The sequence below is a fragment of the Notolepis coatsorum genome (genome assembly GCF_963971535.1).
Source record: "Notolepis coatsorum genome assembly, chromosome: 5".
In the NCBI taxonomy this organism is placed as follows: Eukaryota; Metazoa; Chordata; class Actinopteri; order Aulopiformes; family Paralepididae; genus Notolepis; species Notolepis coatsorum.
The window spans coordinates 161,691,484-161,710,079 of NC_140169.1; the positions used below are offsets into that span (position 1 = coordinate 161,691,484).

At 40.5% G+C, this 18,596-nt stretch overlaps 1 protein-coding gene across 1 annotated transcript in view; it reads right to left on the minus strand.

Annotated features, from left to right (window-relative positions):
• ubr3 (ubiquitin protein ligase E3 component n-recognin 3) overlaps window positions 1-18,596 on the minus strand; it is a 242,571-nt gene that overhangs the window by 204,109 nt on the left and 19,866 nt on the right. The window contains 4 exon segments of the mRNA XM_084314353.1: window positions 792-925; window positions 7,773-7,952; window positions 12,112-12,340; window positions 17,412-17,542. Of these exon segments, the coding sequence (XP_084170479.1) occupies window positions 792-925; window positions 7,773-7,952; window positions 12,112-12,340; window positions 17,412-17,542 (674 nt within the window).

Sequence of the window (18,596 nt, forward strand, 5' to 3'; positions counted from 1 at the left end):
TGGACAGATAATGATGATATTCAAATATAAACAAGTTTCGAGAGGAGTGGAAGTTTGAAGACAGACTAGACTACAATATGATGCAGGGGTGGTGAGTTGAAACAGTGTGTGTGAATGAATGAATGAAAACTTTATTTAACAGATTGCAGAATGGGTATATTACGGCTCAATACACACAATTGTTAAGGGGATGCAGACCAGAGAAAGACGTTTGTCTTGTTTACATCAGGGTCCCCCATTGTGTGTGTGTCCCAACCGACCCCACTTCTATGTTTCAATAAATTAATTGCATTTAAAACTATTAACGCTGACTCATTCCTTCAGTCCACTCAAAATTATGCTAATATCCCTTATGTTGTTTATGATATTAATTGAAAATAGCATATGAGAGTATCATAGTAATAATAACACATGGCGATATACTAAATGACAGCCAAACATGGCACTGCAACTAAATAACACAAATACAATAGGCACATTTGTGACTGTTACAAATATAACACGTTTTATACTTGTGCTACAAGATTTTGGCCTGTGCTACAAAACTATCAACCTCTGTAGCACCAGTGCTATGTGCAAAAAAAGTTAACGTACAGCCCTGGTAACACACTGCACCAGAGTCTGTGCAGTGTTTATTATTAAGAGTCAAGACAGTCCCAACAGTGTTTATTCACTGTAATGTGCATGTACTTTATACGTGACATAATAAAACCAAACTTGAACTCGAAACAGTACGCCAATGAATCTGTCGAGGTCAACCCCCTGGTGGCGGAGTGAGGGACTGGACTCACCATGACTTTGCAGTGCGTGAGGAGACCCCACATGGGCTGCGCGCAGGCCTCCAGCTCCGCGGCGAACGCCGCGTAGTACGTCTGCGATTCGAACTCCACGTGTTCGTTCAGCTCTCGCTTATTCAGGTTCATGCCTGCAGGAGGAGCGGGAAGAGTCCGGTGTTAAACCTGCAGCACGTGTAGTGAGGGAGGCCTCACCTTCTCACTGCCGAGGAAGACTCTGAATACTGAACCTGCAAGGATCAGCCTGGCAGAGTAGAAATCAGAAGCAGAATCAGAAAGGTCTAGTAGTTTTCACATACAAGGAATTAGCTTGGGTCGTTTTCGGTGCGACATTAGCGGACAGACATTAACCCATTCCGTGCCAATCACGATGATAGTCGGGTTAACTCGCCATCGCTTGCGTGCCAATCACGAGTATAGTCGGGTTTTAATCGCTATTTCTTTTATTAGCGATATCCATTCATTTTCATCCATCCAACCTGATGTTATCGTTGGGAATGGGTCTGAGCTTGCAAAAGGGCAAACACCGCCGCCTATCGTCTCCCGGATGGTATTGCACATCATTGGATTGGATTTGCATCCGAAAAAAAAACGGTCCGGGTTTCCCTTCTCGGGCATGCAGTATCGTGTTACCACATTGACTGGGGGGACTGGGAGCAGCGTGGATTATGTGTTTTAGACTATAACGTTGGATCAATGGACGCGATCGATATTTGGAATGGCGATCAGGAATTGGATTAATCTTTTTGCAGAACATCTGATGTGAGGTAAGGACTCTATGTTACCAGTCTTAATCAGATGTTCCTTTCACCGCCATCGGAGCATGTGTGTGTGTGTGTGTGTGTGCGTGCCGTTGACACGGAGCAAGACACGGATAAGTGAATTTTCAGCCCGCTTCTCTAGCGTGCATAAGGACACATATACTATCGATAATCTAGCGTTTATTTGAAAGCTATTCCTAAATCAGCCGAGAAATGACAACGTGTTTTGTGTATTCCACTAAAAGGCGATTATCGTGTCTTTCTCTGGAATCACAAGAAATCTCCAAAACTATACTCGTATTCAAAACGGTATAAAACAGAAATGTACTGATGAAAAAACAATCCGTTTCGTACATGTTGACTGGAAGCAAGTCATTGATAAGCGACGGGTGTATTAGACCCATAGCCATAATTTTACGATATAGTTTAAGCGTTCGCAAATATCCCCGTCCTCCCATTGATTAAAGCGCTGGCCTACAAGCCCTAATTTAGTCATATCCGGCTGGCTCTGAATGTGTTAACGGACAGATAATACAATAAAGAGGTGGAGTAAGATAAAATGAAATATGAACTAAGTTGAGCACAATAGAATATAATTATGAAATCAAATTAAATATAGGCCAGGGCTGTACAACTGTAAATAAGAGGTAGAATAATATTAAATGGGATATAAACTAAATTAAATATAGCACAATAGAATCTGAGAATTTACAATAAAGATAAAATAGGAATAGGAATAGGCCAGGCCAGGGCTGTGCAATTATGTGCAAAGAGTATGAGTCAGTGAAGTATGAACAGGTATGTTTGGTTGTGTATGCAAGTATTTAGTCCAGTAGGGTGTGTAAATGTAACACAGTGGAGGGGGGGTGTCAGTGAGGGTCCCGAGCCTTGTTGATGAGGCTCACTGCAGAGGGGAAGAAACTGTTCTTGTCAACACAGATTCTACATTCATGGCACAGACATCCACATGCACACACTCACTTTAAACATTCACCTTTAACATCACTTTAAACACTTTTTAACATTACACCATATTTAATCTATTTATTACTAAAATATTTGCACTACATCTCTACCTCATTTTTGCATTTGTTGCAGTTTGTACTTTTGTTTGTATAGTGTTTGGATCACTTGTACATTGTATATTACTGTTGCACTTTGCCGTTACATCGTTGTACTGTACTTGTGCTGCATGATGACAATAGATTTGAATGTAATCTAATTAGTTTGGGGCCACTAGACAGGTTACAGCACAGGAATCCATTTTCCTCCATTTCAGAGAACGGCTTAACCGGCGAGTGCCATACCTTGCCATACCAAAACGACGCCCCTGGGCGTAAACCTACATGTAACATTGTGTCAAACAAACAAGCAGAATATGAATCACAATCAAGGGGCCTTTGTTACAGTGTAACATGTTGTAAGATAATGGAATGATATTTAATAAATTAATCCCATTAATCAAATTAAAACATGCAAGCCAAGACAATGGAATGATATTTAATAAATGAATCCTATTAAATCAAATTAAAACGTGCAAGCCAAGCTTCAGAAAGATCTAATTAACAGCTCAAATCATTGTGCACACGACACAATGCCTTCTGCACAATCTGCACATCGTCTGTTAAGCTTAAAGGAACATGCCAACATTTTGGGAAATTAGCTTACAGTCTTCTCCAGAGAGAGACAAGAAGATAGATACCAGTTTCCTCTGTGTGTTCAGTAGAAAGCTATCTGGCTGCACTTTAGCCTAGCTTAGCACAATGAATGGAAGCGGACAGTGCTGGTTAGCCTTCGGGAGAGGTATTAGTTGGACAATGCCTAGGCTAACCGGCACTGTCCGCTTCCATTCATTGTGCTAAGCTAGGCTAACATGCAGCCAGATAGCTTTCTACTGAACACACAGAGAGGAAACTGGTATCTATCTTCTTGTCTCTCCCTGGAGAAGACGGTAAGCTAAGTTCCCAAAATGTTGCCGTGTTCCAATAATTCTTGTGAATCGGTCAAAAAGTATTTTTTTAGGGCTGGGACTTTATCGCATTAATTTTGATTAATTAACTACAGAAAGAATTAAAAGTTAAAAAGATTGATGCATTTAATCGCATGATGATTTTTCTTTATCGTGTAAGAATGTTACCTTTCAAAGGAGACCAGACTCATGCATGTGCTATAAGTATAATAAATCGCAAATTACTTTTTTTCTTAGTCTGGTTTGTTCATAAAAAGAAATAAAAATAAGAGAAATTGAGATCAATCAAGAGTATTTTTTTCCAATGGTCAACTGAAAGTACTGTGTTTTACTTTTACCTCGAAAGTGCTTGAGTTTACAAAAGGTCCTTTGCGCTATATATTATTCTTAAAATTGCTGCACTTTGTTAAAATGGCATTGATCTGTTGGTCTGTGTAGTAGCTAATACAGGATTTTGCTGCTTAAACGTATGTATAATGTATATTCATTGATTCACTCATATAACAAAATTCAATTAATTAATTAATTTAGATTAATTAACTATAAAATCTCTAATTCATTCGATAATATTTTTTAATCAAGTCCCACCACTAGTTTTTTTTCTGAGAGACAGATTCAGGTGTCAAAACGAGGGTGATTGATTCCAGTCTCTAAGCGAAGGAACAACAAGACAGTGACCCTCCTGACATCAGTAAGAGGATCCCCTGGGACGAGGCCTGGCTGGGGGGTATTTTTAGGGCTGTGTCGGTGCACACATGGGCAAGAGTGGGGAGCACAAACTACTATTCTAATTCAGTGACAAGGTGTCGCATGTGCCACGGTTCTCCCTCGATGACGCTGCAGAAATGACACACTGACACCGCCCTTCGAGTAACTCAACATTAGATTCAGATTTTTTCTTTTCGTCATTATACAGCACACAAGTATACAGTGCAACGGAAATAAGTTTGGCATCTAACCAGAGTGCAAATGTTTTTTTTGGTAGATATTTTTATTGGTTTTGTTACCAGGCAGTCCGGTAGAGAGAGATAGAGAAAGTATGGGAGATAGACGGGGGAAGACATTTGGCAAAGGTCGCCGGGTCCGGGAGTCGAACGCAGGACGGCCGTGTTGCACCGCAGCTGTACGCGCCCACCAGTGCAAATGTAACAGTAAAATGCAACAGCAATATACAATGTACAGGAGATTAAACTGGGTATAAGAAATATAAAATTAGTACTACCGAGTAATAGCACTAATCAGATGTATGTACAGAGTTGTAGTATTAATATGTACAGTGATACAGGTACCGGTATATAAAGACACTATGGTAGTAAGTCATAATGGCCAGCAGCGTAACTAGTAAGAGTACGTAAGGGATATGTACAGATATAGATATAGTATCTACAGGTATGTAAAAAGGATTATACGCAGGTATGTACAGACGGATATATATATATCACACACACACACGCACATGCAATAACTGAGTGAACGACATTTCTATATTAAAGATATATTTTATTGATTGGTCTTATGTAATATTCACATTTTCTGAGATTCTGAATTTTCATGAGCTGTAAGGCATAATCATCCAAATGAAAACAAATAAAGTATTGAAATATTTCACTTTGTGTGTAATGAATCTATAATCTATGAGAGTTTCGCTTTTTTAATTGAATTACTGAAATAAACATAGCTTTTCCACAATATTCAAATGTATTGAGCTGCACCTGTACATCAGTATATAAATAATTATTGTGCATGCTATCATACAGTTATATGCAGGTGTATAAGTAGGTATATAGGAGGATTCTTTTTATATTTTATTTGTTGCATTCATTTGTAGGAAATGTGTTGTATGAAAAAGGCAAATTGATTTAACTCAACTTAGAGATCATTGCCCACACATCCACATGCACACACTCACTTTAAACATTCATCTTTAACACTTTGAGTGCCACGGACGCTAAATAGCGTTTTTATGTTTTTTTTTTTATTTATTTATTATTTGAATTCATATTTCATCAATCGAGCCTCACGCTAATGCTCCAAGCCCTCTCTGAGCTCCATTGGGAAAATACCACCCTCTATCGTCTCTCCCTGTGTAACTGCACCCCATTGGATTAGACTGGTGGGGGGGGGGGTCCAGTTTCCTCATTCTACTTTTCCGGCGAGCCATCTGAAGAGACCGAAGTGATTGCGAGGTGGAAATAAATGTGGAATATATATTTACAGTACCCAGCGCTGAATCAATAAACACGATCGATATTTGGAATGGCGATCAGGAATTGGAATAATCTTTTTGGAGAACATCTGATGTGAGGTAAGGAATCTATTTTACCAGTCTTGGGGTAATCGGATCCGTTTTCACCCATATCTCAGCGTGTCCCATATGTGTGTGTGTGTGTGTGTGTGTGTGTGTGTGTGTGTGTGTGTGTGTGTGTGTGTGTGTGTGTGTGTGTGTGTGTGTGTGTGTGTGTGTGTGTGCGATCAGGAAATGAGAATATCTTATCTAGCGTGCATAAGTACACATATACTATCGATAATCTAGCGTTTATTTGAAAACGATTGATAAATAGGCCGAAAAATGACTGTTTTTCGTGTATTCCAGAATATTCCAGTAAATGCCGTTTATGACGGAATCTTTCCATTTTCCTGAAACTTTCAAGAAAACGACGGCTTTTCAAAATGCTATAAAACGGAAATGAACCGATTAAAAAACAAATCCGTTTCGACAATGTTGACTGCAAACAAGTCATTGATAAGCGATGGGGGGGGGGGGGGGGGGGGTTTAGACACCATAATTTTAAGACATAAGATTATGCGTTCACAACGCTATCATTGAAGTGGGTGCTGCTGGCATCCAACCACGTAAGTAGGTCACGGCCCCGCAGCATTCAAAGTGTTAACACTCACTTTAGACACACACTACGCCATATTTTATCTTCCATATATATTATATTATTACAAAAATATTTGCACTACAGTCACTTTAGTATAGTGTTTAGTCTTTATTCTTTTTACCATTCTCACTGTATGAAGCACAGTCTCGGGGGGCTCGTACAGAACCAAGCATGTCACTGTAATGTACCTTACATGCAGCGGTGCAGTGGTCATGGGACGGGGTCGCACGCCGTTCCATCTGCTCGTCACGCACACACAAGAATGCCCACTCGACTTTCTGCGCCAAGTACCGTAATTTTCGCACGATAAGCCGAACCCGAATATAAGCCGCAGCAGCTAAATTGAATGATGTGTACATATATAAGCCGCACTGGACTATAAGCCGCAGGTGTTTTAATGTTTAATTACCATATGTAAGGGTTCGTGCACAGAGGGGATTGTCGGGAAAGAGATGGCTGTTTGAGGAAGCTCCCATTTATTAACTTGCAGCAGCTGTGTGCCTGTGGGAGAAGAGCGAGTGAGAGTTAAAGGTGGTGGACTGTAACCTGTAAAATCCATAGATTTAGGAGGTCCCCTAGTGGCCGTTAGCTGTAAAAAATCCATAGATTAGCCGCACTGTTATATAAGCCGCAGGGTCAAAAAATGGGGGGAAAAGGCGCGGCTTATAGTCCGAAAATTACGGTACCCACCTGGCTACTTTGCATAACAATAGCTCAGGTCGTCAGGTGTGTTCAAATACATACAGTTGGACCATTCACACAAATCCTGTGAATGAAACGTTACATATCATTCCTCCTAGAGGCAATTAGGCACGTCTTTATTCGCGAGGGAACATTTGTGCAGATGCGCCGGGAGCACGTACATGCGCGCTAGTGATGCACCGATGTGAAAATTGTGGCCGATACCGATAACCGATATTAATATTGCTGTTCTGGCCGATACCGATATTTACCGATGTCGATATCTCTGTATAGAAAACACTTTTTTATGATAATCAAATAAAGAGCTATTTTCCAAAACACATAGTTTTTTTTTTACTTTTGTAACTTATTTTCAGAAATGACAGATATTTTGAAACTATTTACGGCCAAAACATGTTAAAAAAATAAGATTAAAAAATAAGATTAAATAAATAAAAAAATAAAAAATGATATCGGCCCAATCGTGATATCGGACCGATACCGATGTGTTAAAAAAAAAACGGCCATATCGGCCAATATTATATCGGCGGCCGATATATCGTGCATCACTAATGCAAGCCCATGCACGTGACGTCATTAGAACACAGTGCGACCCCTTGTGAAATCACCACTCTGTCTGCACCACTGCTTATATGTGACAAACAGAACTCATGGTTCTCACCTTGGAAGAAGGAGACGAAGCTCATCCACAGCATCAGCAGCGGCTGGTCCTGCAGGAACTTCTTGGCCACACTCTGGTGGGACAGGATGTTGATGAAGTCACTCACCAGGGGCCAGTAGGTGTTGTTCTTCAACAGGGCCTCCCCACAGTTCACCACCACGTGGCGGCTGTTCTCCTCGTCTGGGGGGGGGGGGGATAGAGAGGGAGAGGGGGGAGGGGAGAGAGAGAGGGGGGGAGATAGGGGGGGGGGGAGAGGGAGGGGGGGGAGACACAGAAGGAAGAGAGAGACACAGAAGGGAGAGATGGAGGGAGAGAGACAGAAGGAAGAGAGACAGAAGGAAGAGAGAGACACGGAAGGAAGAGAGACAGAAGGAAGAGAGACAGGGGAGAGACAAAAAAGGAAGAGAGAGAGAGACAAAAAAGGAAGAGAGAGAGGGAGAGACACAGAAGGAAGAGAGAGACAGAAGGAAAAGATAGAGAGAGAGACACGGAAGAAAGAGAGAGACAGAAGGAGAGAGAGAGAGAGAGAGAGAGAGAGAGAGAGAGAGAGAGAGAGAGAGAGAGAGAGAGAGAGAGAGAGAGAGAGAGACACACGGAAGGAAGGAAGAGATATACATTAAGTTAAAAGGTCTCCAATGACGTTTTGGAACACCAGTCGATGAAAATGTAGAGCGCGGTAGGAGAAAAGAGGTACAAAAAAATTTACCCATGTCAAACCCCACCCTCAAACCTAGCAATAGGAAAAAATGCACCACACACACACACCTCAGCATCAGGCTATTAATTAAAGTAAATTAAAGTATCATTCAATACTAATAAAATATAGTATTGGAGCGCTTTTAACGGCCGCTGGGTATCGTAATACTTTTCTAGTATCGGTGTATCGTGCAACCCTACTAGTAGGCAACATATTGCAACATGGGGCACTGTGCTTCGTTTAGTTTTTTAGTTTTTGTCTAAATGTGTGGATTGGATTTCAGTGGGTATAGAGAGGGGCGGGGCTGCTACAGCCGACCACACCTCAGGCTCTGCCGAGAGCGCGCTGGAGACATCCACAGTATATTAAGTTACTAAACTCCAAACTACACTTCAGACCAAAACAACAAAAGAAAGTGAACAAAGAGCAATACCAAGCGGGGCTCTTTTGCCTAGAGGTTACCGAGGTCACAGAGTCGACCTTGAAACACAGATAGGATGTCCACATTGTGGGGCGGCAAAGGAAATAGAGGAATGGCCGTTTTTGAAAAGGTTATAAATAATGTAGTAAGGAAATGCATTCATCTTGTAGATTATATAGGACAATGTCTATTTGGGTAGAAATGTGAATATAAACAAAACGGAGTTGTTTACAAGAAAAACTATTAGATTACCGCGTTAAGGAGGATGATCTTGACTATAACAATGGTTAATGACGAAAACAGAAATCAGGTTTTCCTCAAATAGTTTAACGTTCCTTAGATTTCACAAGAGTTGGGCTTTGTTGACCCACTAATTATACATCCCACACCCTGGTGTGTCAGGGTGCCTGGTGTCCAGGCGGCAGGCTGTCGTGGTGCAGTGATTTGTCGTGTGTCGTGGTGCAGTGATTTGTCATGTGTCATGGTGCAGTGATTTGTCGTGTGTCATGGTGCAGTGATTTGTCGTGTGTCATGGTGCAGTGATTTGTCGTGTGTCGTGGTGCAGTGATTTGTCGTCCGTCATGGTGCAGTGATTTGTCATGTGTCATGGTGCAGTGATTTGTCATGTGTCATGGTGCAGTGATTTGTCATGCGTCATGGTGCAGTGATTTGTCATGTGTCATGGTGCAGTGATTTGTCATGTGTCGTGGTGCAGTGATTTGTCATGTGTCGTGGTGCAGTGATTTGTCATGTGTCGTGGTGCAGTGATTTGTCATGTGTCGTGGTGCAGTGATTTGTCATGTGTCTTGGTGCAGTGATTTGCACAACACATTTCAGCTCAGTGACAAGTAGAACTGCGTTTGATTGCCTACATGGTAAACATTTCACAAGTCACAATCTTAACGAAAATGAAAGATTCCCTAGAAAAGGCCCAATACATTGACCATTATTATAATAATTGTGGCACTTGAAGTGCCTTGAAGGTTGACCTCATAAGCTTGAGATTCCCCCCTCTGTTGCAGTTTAAAACTTTGATCTCCAATCTTTGTCAATCAAGTTGTACATGTTTTAATCGATTTGTTATCCTTGCTCTTTGCCTCGTCTCATCGTTATGATTTTATATGCTCTGGGATTTTATGTTGTTTTTTGTTTGCTTATTTCTGTATGCGTGACTGTAAATTAGGGAAACCTCAGTTGCCTTTCGAGTTTAAATAACGGTTTGAAAGGAAGTGTGCACAGTTGTTGTCGAGTGTGGACGATGAAGCCAATGCAGCAGCTGAATGAGGAAGCAATGAGCAAACAAACCAACCAACCGAGCCGTCCACCCATTCCCCATCCAGACCTCACTTTTTACTTTCACTCATAGTATACATCCAGATTCAAATTCTTCATTGCCTATATTTATTATAAATAACACATAATATAACCGATAGTCATACAGACACTCATTTACACTCATATTTTTATATTCAGAGTTAATTATATTGTTTACACTGTTTATCTTTTCTCATATTTTCATATTCAGGTCTAATTCCTATTACCTATATTTATGTCTTTCTACCTCCCGCATGCTGCTATGACACCCAGATTCCCCCAAGGGGATCAAAGCAGGAATATCTGATCTTATCTCCTCTCACCTTGCACTGAGCTCAAACGTTCGAACCTTCATTCGTTACGTTGGCATTCGAATTCTAAATCAAGATTCGAATTTCTCTTCTATTTTTTGTATGCGTCTATTCATTCCGTTTAAACCAATGGGGTTTTTCTTCACAGTTGCCGATAAAGATTACACTAATATCATAGTATTAAAACTGATGAGTTATATTCCTTAAAGAAAGTTGATTTAATAAAAAAAATAAAACTAATTTAATCAGATTAACACTATGATCGCCGTGGACGAGTTTACACGTCATTCCTAGCCATGCTCATTCTGCCGAAGACGCCGTAACTCGTCTTTGATGTCAATATTTCAAAAATCTGTCATCGAAATCATATTTCCTTTCCGGAGCCCTGAGACACACTGCAAAGCTCCACTCAACTCTCTAGCGGTTCAAGAGCGCCATCTGGTGGCCGATCGGCAGATCGCCACCCGGAAATTAACCTTTGAACCGGTAGTGCTCATCCATATGTGGTCCGGGCACTCGCTATCGTTAGAGAGACTCCGTATTGACACAGTGAACATCAATCGGTGCAAATAACTCGAAAAAACAACATGATTTGGACGTATATACTATTATACAACCTGGAAATGGATCGGGCATTTCTCCATCCCATAATAGAAAAAAATCTGTTCCACGCTCATCTGCCAGCGGCGCGAGGAAGCCACGGTAAGATTCAGCGTTATTTTCTAACGTCTTCTATACCAACTGATCTGATGAACATATGACCCACTCTGGATTAATCATCCAACGCTGCCCACGGAATTATAAACGATCCCCCGCCCATCCGGTCATCATCAGATGATGCGTAGAAACTTCTAGAACCACGTCCAGTTGAAATTTTTTATCTCGCACAGATTCCTACCAAACTGTATTTGATCATCAATATAATGCATTTAGGGCTATAAATCACGTTCTGAAGAAAGCTGCAGAAAACGATAAAAACATACGGTACTTATACTTTAGACCATATTTTAGTATGAATATGTGAATGAAAAAGTTTAACGTTGCTACACCCTGAACAATACATATAGGACATTGAATGGGCCATAATAATGGCAATTTAGCAATAGAATTTAAAAGGTTATAGCCCTGCAAAGAAGGGGAACTTCTCCATAGACAAATAGAGCTGGCGAGGGATGGTAAATTATGAATTTAACCCATGGCGATTAAAGTGTTAATCACTTTATTCAAATTGAGGATTTAGTTTTAGGATATTTATAAAAAAAATAAAAATAAAAAAACAATACAATACGAAGTTCGAATCCCAAAAACAGGCTTCGGGGAAACAGCTAGTGATGCACCAATGTGAGAATTGTGGAATTATTTTCAGAAATGACTGATATTTTGAAAACTATTTAAGGCTAAAACATGTACCGGTAAAAAGAAAAAAAAAATAGTTAAAAAAAAAAGATAAAAAAAAACAATATATATATATATTTTTTTAATATCGGCCCATATCGGCCCTACCTTGATATCGGATCGAAAACGATGTGAAGAAAAAAAATAAAAAACTGCCATATCGGCGGCCGCTATATCGTGCATCACTAGAAACGGCCCTACCTTGCAGCTCGCTCTTGATGAGGCAGCTCTCCATCATGTACAGCAGCACGGTCACCATGATGTCCAGCAGCTGACACTCCTCCGTGACGTGCCGCGCCAGCTCCTCGTTGCTGAACAGCTGCACGCTGATGTGGACGATGCGGTTGGACATGGTGTCCGACTCGTGGCTCTTCATCAGCGTCTTCATGATGAATGCGTAGTGCTGGACGAACGTCTTCGTGAAGGTGATCTGCGGTGACGACGAGGACAAGACGACGATAAATGGTCAACGGTAGGTAGCAGGGGTGGGGAATCACCAGAGGGCCTCACGGTACGATATTATTAACATGATACTTAAGTCACGATACGATAGTGTTGCGATTCAAAATATATCGCGATATGCAGAGTATTGCGATATTAATATTGCAATATATAACCTTTTTTCAACTGCAAAGTAAAACTTTGTCAACATGTTTTATCTAATAAAATAAAGTTTTCAGTCTGTTCGTCTCACTTCAATCATTTTTATTGCAGCAAATGGGATTTTCTCAAGCAGACAGATGTCAACAGTGTAATCTGCGTTGCATGTACCTGACAAACTGCACTGTTTGTATTACAGTCACATTCCAACTTAACTGAATGCACACATGTGTGTGTGGACTACTGTACTATTGCAGGTATTGAAATGAACAATGCAACTTCCTTATACAAAAACAAATGCATTTAAAAAATAAATATCGATACTTGGCATCCTTGTATCGATACAGTATCGCCATGCAAAGTATCGCGATACTACTACGTATTGATATTTCCCCCCCACCACTAGTAAACGGTGCGTTTATATAACCGCTTTTATCCAAAGCGCTTTACAATTTGCTCCTCACATTTTTTACACATTCTCACACCGACGGCGGCGGAGGAGGCAACCATGCCAAGGTGCCGACCTGCTCATCAGGAGCAGTTAGGGGGTTAAGTGTCTCGCTCAAAGACACTTCGACACGCTGCCCGGGAATCAAACCGGGGACCCTCCGGATTACCAGGCGATTGCTCTACCTACTGAGACACTGTCGCCCCATCGTTTCAGCGAAGAACCACCACCGTGTGGATAATTACGTTGAGACTAGAACTAAGTATCACGACGCCGGTTCTAAAATGATACCACGGCAAAATAAATTAACATCAGGACATAATGGAACATAATATTAGAACAGAACGTGGAAAATTGAGGGCTGTAACCGAATGTCATTTTTTAACATTCGAAGCTTCTATTGAAGTATTCGAACGAAGCTTTGAATGTCTGTAAAAAAAATCTTTTTTTCTTTAGCCTCAAATTGAATAAAGTGATTAATCTGATTAAATTAGTCATTTTTTTAAATTAAATCAACTTTCTTTAATGAATATAACTCACATCAGTTTCGTCAACAACATAAATAATCCAATAAGGGCACGTTGGTACGAAAGTGATGGTGACGTCTTATAGTATAATATTATAATATTAGTGTAGCCTAATCTTTATCAGCAACTGTGAAGAAAAACCCAATTGGTTTAAACAGATTGAATAGACATACAAAAAAGATTAAAAAAAATTAAAAAAAAATCGAATGTTGATTTAGAATTCGAATGTCAACATTATGATCGAAGCTTCAAAGCATTCGGTACAGCCCTAGAAAATTCTTTATGAAATTATTTTTATTAATAATAATATTTTGACACTGTTGAAACTTGAATAATCTCAATTATTCTGTTACAGCTGCTGAGCTATATAGCTAATCTAAACACCACCAAGGTTTCAACAAGTTAAATGTAAGACTTTTTAAGACCTTTTTAATACCACTTAGAGCAAGATTTTATACCAATTTCACGACCATACTAGCAAAGAAAAACACATGGCGACACTGAGCCGGCGGCTGCACTTGCACAACAATTAAAAAATGCACGCACGTTCCATACAAGCTCTCGCCAGACGCACCGAGCTCCCGGTAGCCCCACAAAAAACAACGACTTGAATACAAAAACATTTCATATATTTCATATAATTTAGGCCATGTTTAGACGGAGAGAGTCTGAACAGAAACCGCAAAAGTCGACTTGCGGTCTCACTTTTAATGTTGCGTTTAGACTAGTGTTTTGGGATGGAATTCTGCGTGCAGACGAGGCTGTAAAGACTCGAGACGACGGAGCCCCGCTGTCACACGATTGGCGCATATGTCACATGACGTGCTGTGAAGACCCGCCCTACTCTGCCTCTGATTCGCAGACTGTGGGTGGGGGAATGTGATTGGACCAAAGCAGAGTCACTCACAGACAGTGGCTCCAGTCACTAATAGTTGCGATAGCCGCGGGACAGATTCTTGTGTATTTAAAAGTGCTGCCAATGTAGCCTTCAGGTGATCGCCATGGATAGAATCAGCTTTGTTTACGCTTCTAGGCTACTGGCGCATGCCTGTGATGTAAGCAGTACGCGCGACGAGAGCCTTGAGAACCCTTTCGTCATAGTCTTATGCGGTTTGACAGTTTAGATGATAGCGCAAAGGTTTATCGTTTCTAGGAATTTCACACAGGAAGGTGGTCTAACTTTTTTGCGGTTTCTCCCCGTAAAAACGCTGTTGCCGTATAAACAAAAGGCACATCCGAAAAAATATTTTTGCGGATTCACCTGCTAGCGTTTCCGTCTAAACGGGGCCTTAATCTCGACAGCCGGCCTGCCACCCCCAAAAATGTAATACCTGTGCAAATTAAAATCGAAGATTTTGTAATACGTTTTAAGGCCTTCAATTGAGAATTATAAATGTAATACTTTTCCATACCCTGCAGATACTATACCCCTTTTAGCTTGGTTGAAACAAAGACAACTGTGAAAAAGAGGAAATTAAACAGACATGAGCAGTGTCCTCACAACCTTCCCATGTGGTGAGCATCATCATTATCATTAGTAGCAGCACTAATAACAAAGTCTCTCTCAAGAGACGTCTGCTCACTCCCAACTAACAAGACCCGACCACAATTTGACCCGACATGAAACAACGTCACATTTAAATATTTTCTCTGAGGTTTAATTGTTGCCACCATCTTAACTCTTTCTTTTTGGTAACGATCGCAGCTTCGTAAAACGAACCCCCCCCCCCCTTGATGATTTTGTGAAGAAACATCTAATATGGTATATACCTTTGATTTGTAAATAATATAGGTTTCAGGCGAGTAACCCGAATGATTTGCGCATATGCATAGAACACGTCATATCTCACTATCTAGGCAACGAGACTGGATTATTTTGAAACAGGGCGATGTTTAGCGTGGAATAGCGCACAAACGAAAGTATGTAGAAATTAACTTTGTCCATGTTGTCCAAATAGTGCCTGTCAAATGAGCCATACTATTGTCTCCATAGCTATAATATAGAATATACGATGGGTCCGCAAACATCGTGAAAATGGTCAATAACGCTGGCGCCAGGGAGTAAAGATGGGAAAACAGCGTGGCAGTCAATGAGTTAAGCGTTACAGATTTCTTCATTCAGCTCTCCGAGTGCTCAGTCTCCTCCTTATACAGAGTTCCCCTGCTAATAGTTTGTTTTGGTCAGCTATACAATTATACAAAATATTATTTATATTATTATTGTTATTAACTCACTGGAGGCCAAACCCCGAGATAGTCCGGGTTAACTAGCCATGCTCTGGGCGCCAAACCAGAGAAATCTCGGGTTTTAATCCATATTTCTTTTATTAGCGATATCCATAAATTTTTCATCCATCCAGCCTGACGTTATCATTGGGAATGGGTCTGAGCTCGCAAAGGGCAAATACCGCCGCCTATCGTCTCCCGGATGGTATTGCACATCATTGGATTGGATTGGCTGGGACTGTGCATCAAAAAAATAAGTCCGGTCCAGGTTTTACTTCTCGGGCATGCAGTATCGTTATAACAGATGGACTGAGGACACTCAGAGCAGCGTGGATTATGTGTTTTGGATATATAACGTTGGATCAATAAACACGATCAATATTTGGAATGGCGATCAGGAATTGGATTAATCTTTTTGCATAACATCAGATGTGAGGTAAGGCCTTTATGTTACGAATCTTGGGTAATCAGATGTTCCCATCACCGCCATCGGAGCGTGTGTGTGTGTGTGTGTAAGGTTCGCGCCAACCAAAGTACGGAGAAGCGATTTTTCAGACCCCGCTTCTCTTCGTGCATGAGGACACATATAGTATTGATAATCTAGCGTTTATTTGAAAACGATTCATAAATCAAGCGACAAATGGCACGTTTTTTTTTTTTTTTTTTTAATCTTTTTCCCCCTCCTTTTTCCTCCGATTTTCTCCCATCCCAATGTTAGTCGTTATGCCAATTCCCAATCCCCTTCCTGGTCGCTGCGCACTTACCCCCCACAGTCGGTCTGGGAGAGTGGAGGCTATCACGTGCTTCCTCCGACACACGTCTAGCCAATCAACCGCTTCTTTTCACCTGGCAGCGCGGACTCTCACTGAGAGGGTGTAACGTGTGGAAGGATCACACTACCCCCCTTAGATCCTATCCGCGCTGAGCAGGCGCCCCGACCGAACTGTAGGAGTCGCTGTTTACAACGACCCGGACCCACCCCGCCAGCTTTTCCCACCCTCTAATACTGCCAATTGTATTAGTGTGAACGGCCAGCCAAGCTGGTGACAACCCCGGAGCTGGGAGCTGGATTCGAACAGGCGAATCCAGCGTCTCCGGGGTTGGTGACGAACGCAATCTCCGCTACGCCACCTGACCGCCCAAATGGCACGATTTCTAAGGAAATACATTTAAGCTCGATTTGCTGGAGTTTATTGAGATGAGACAGAACGCCCTAGAAATATATTGATATTCATCACGGTATAAAATGGAAATGTATGTATGAAAAAATGATCCGTTTCGTGCATGTTGACTAGAAGCAACTCATTGACGATTACTGTGTTATTTAGATCTATTGCTATTATATTTGATATGTTTTAAGCACTCGCAAATAAGTCCATTCCTCCATTGGATAAAGCATTGGCACAGAAGGGCCATCAGCAGAGGGCGCTGTTGGCCATGAATGAGTTAATGATAATGATACATCAGACTTACTGTATATAGAGTTTTTCTGGGTACCCAAAGACGCTTGATGTTATAATCATTGTCGTCATATACTGTAATCAGGGTGGTCTTATAATCAGACCAACACAGTATGTCATCCTAATATTATTCTAACCCTGGAACATCCAAACACCATGATGGATGTTATTTATAATACGCTTTTTACAAGCAAAATCTATATAATAAAAAAAAAGAATTCTACAGGAAGAAGAAAATACCTTGTAGTCTTGATCTGGCAACATGTTGAGTAAGAACGTCACCATCCTCTGAGGGAACTCGTACTTAATGGTCCAAAACAACAGCTCCTCCAAGAAGCATTTGTGTTTTAGAGAATCCATGATAGATGGGTCTGAGGAGCAGAGGAAAAAACAACATGAGACCAGCCCAGGCGACACTTCACACATAATATCAGTTATGTTTTACTCTTACTAGTTTTAGCCCTTCTTATTTAATGTTCTTTTACTCTTTTACTTGTTTTAGCCCTTCTTATTTCATGTTCTTTTACTCTTTTACTAGTTTTAGCCCTTCTTATTTCATGTTCTTTTACTCTTTTACTAGTTTTAGCCCTTCTTATTTTGTTATTTTACTAGTTTTAGACCTTATTTTATGTTCTTTTACTAGTTTTAGCCGCTTATTTTATGTTCTTTTACTAGTTTTAGCCATTCTTATTTTATGTTCTTTTACTCTTTTACTAGTTTTAGCCCTTCTTATTTCATGTTCTTTTTACTCTCTTACTGGATTTTATGTTCTTCTACACTGTAGCGCCTTGAGATTTGTTCCACAAATATAAAGCGCCCCTACAAATTGATATTATTATTATTATTATTATTATTATTATTATTATTATTATTATTATTATTATTATTATTATTATTATTATTAATATTTGTGTATAATTCGATTACCGGTAGATTATATTCAAATGTATTGTCATCATACAGCACAGGTACAGCACAACAAAAAGAAGTTTGGCATCCAACCAGAGTGCAAATAACAGTAAAGTGTAATAGTAATATACAATGTACAGGAGATTAAACTGGGTAGAAAATATATAGATTAGTGCTACTGAGTAATAGTGCTAATCAGTTGTAGTGTTGTAGTGGTGAATACTCTTTTCCGATTGGCCGGCAGGTGTGTATTAAAACTGTTTAATGCATGCGTAGTTCGGCTCAAGTTTAATCACCGTTCTAAATCCATCCGCTAACCATAACCATTAAAGAGCACAGCTGTCAAAGCTTTACTTTACTGCTGATTAACCCTTACATTACCTTTGGTAGTGCTACTGCTGATTAACCCTTACATTACCTTTGGTACACCTACTGCTGATTAACCCTTACATTACCTTTAGAAGTGCTGTTGATTAACCCTTACATTACCGTTGGTGCACCTACTGCTGATTAAAC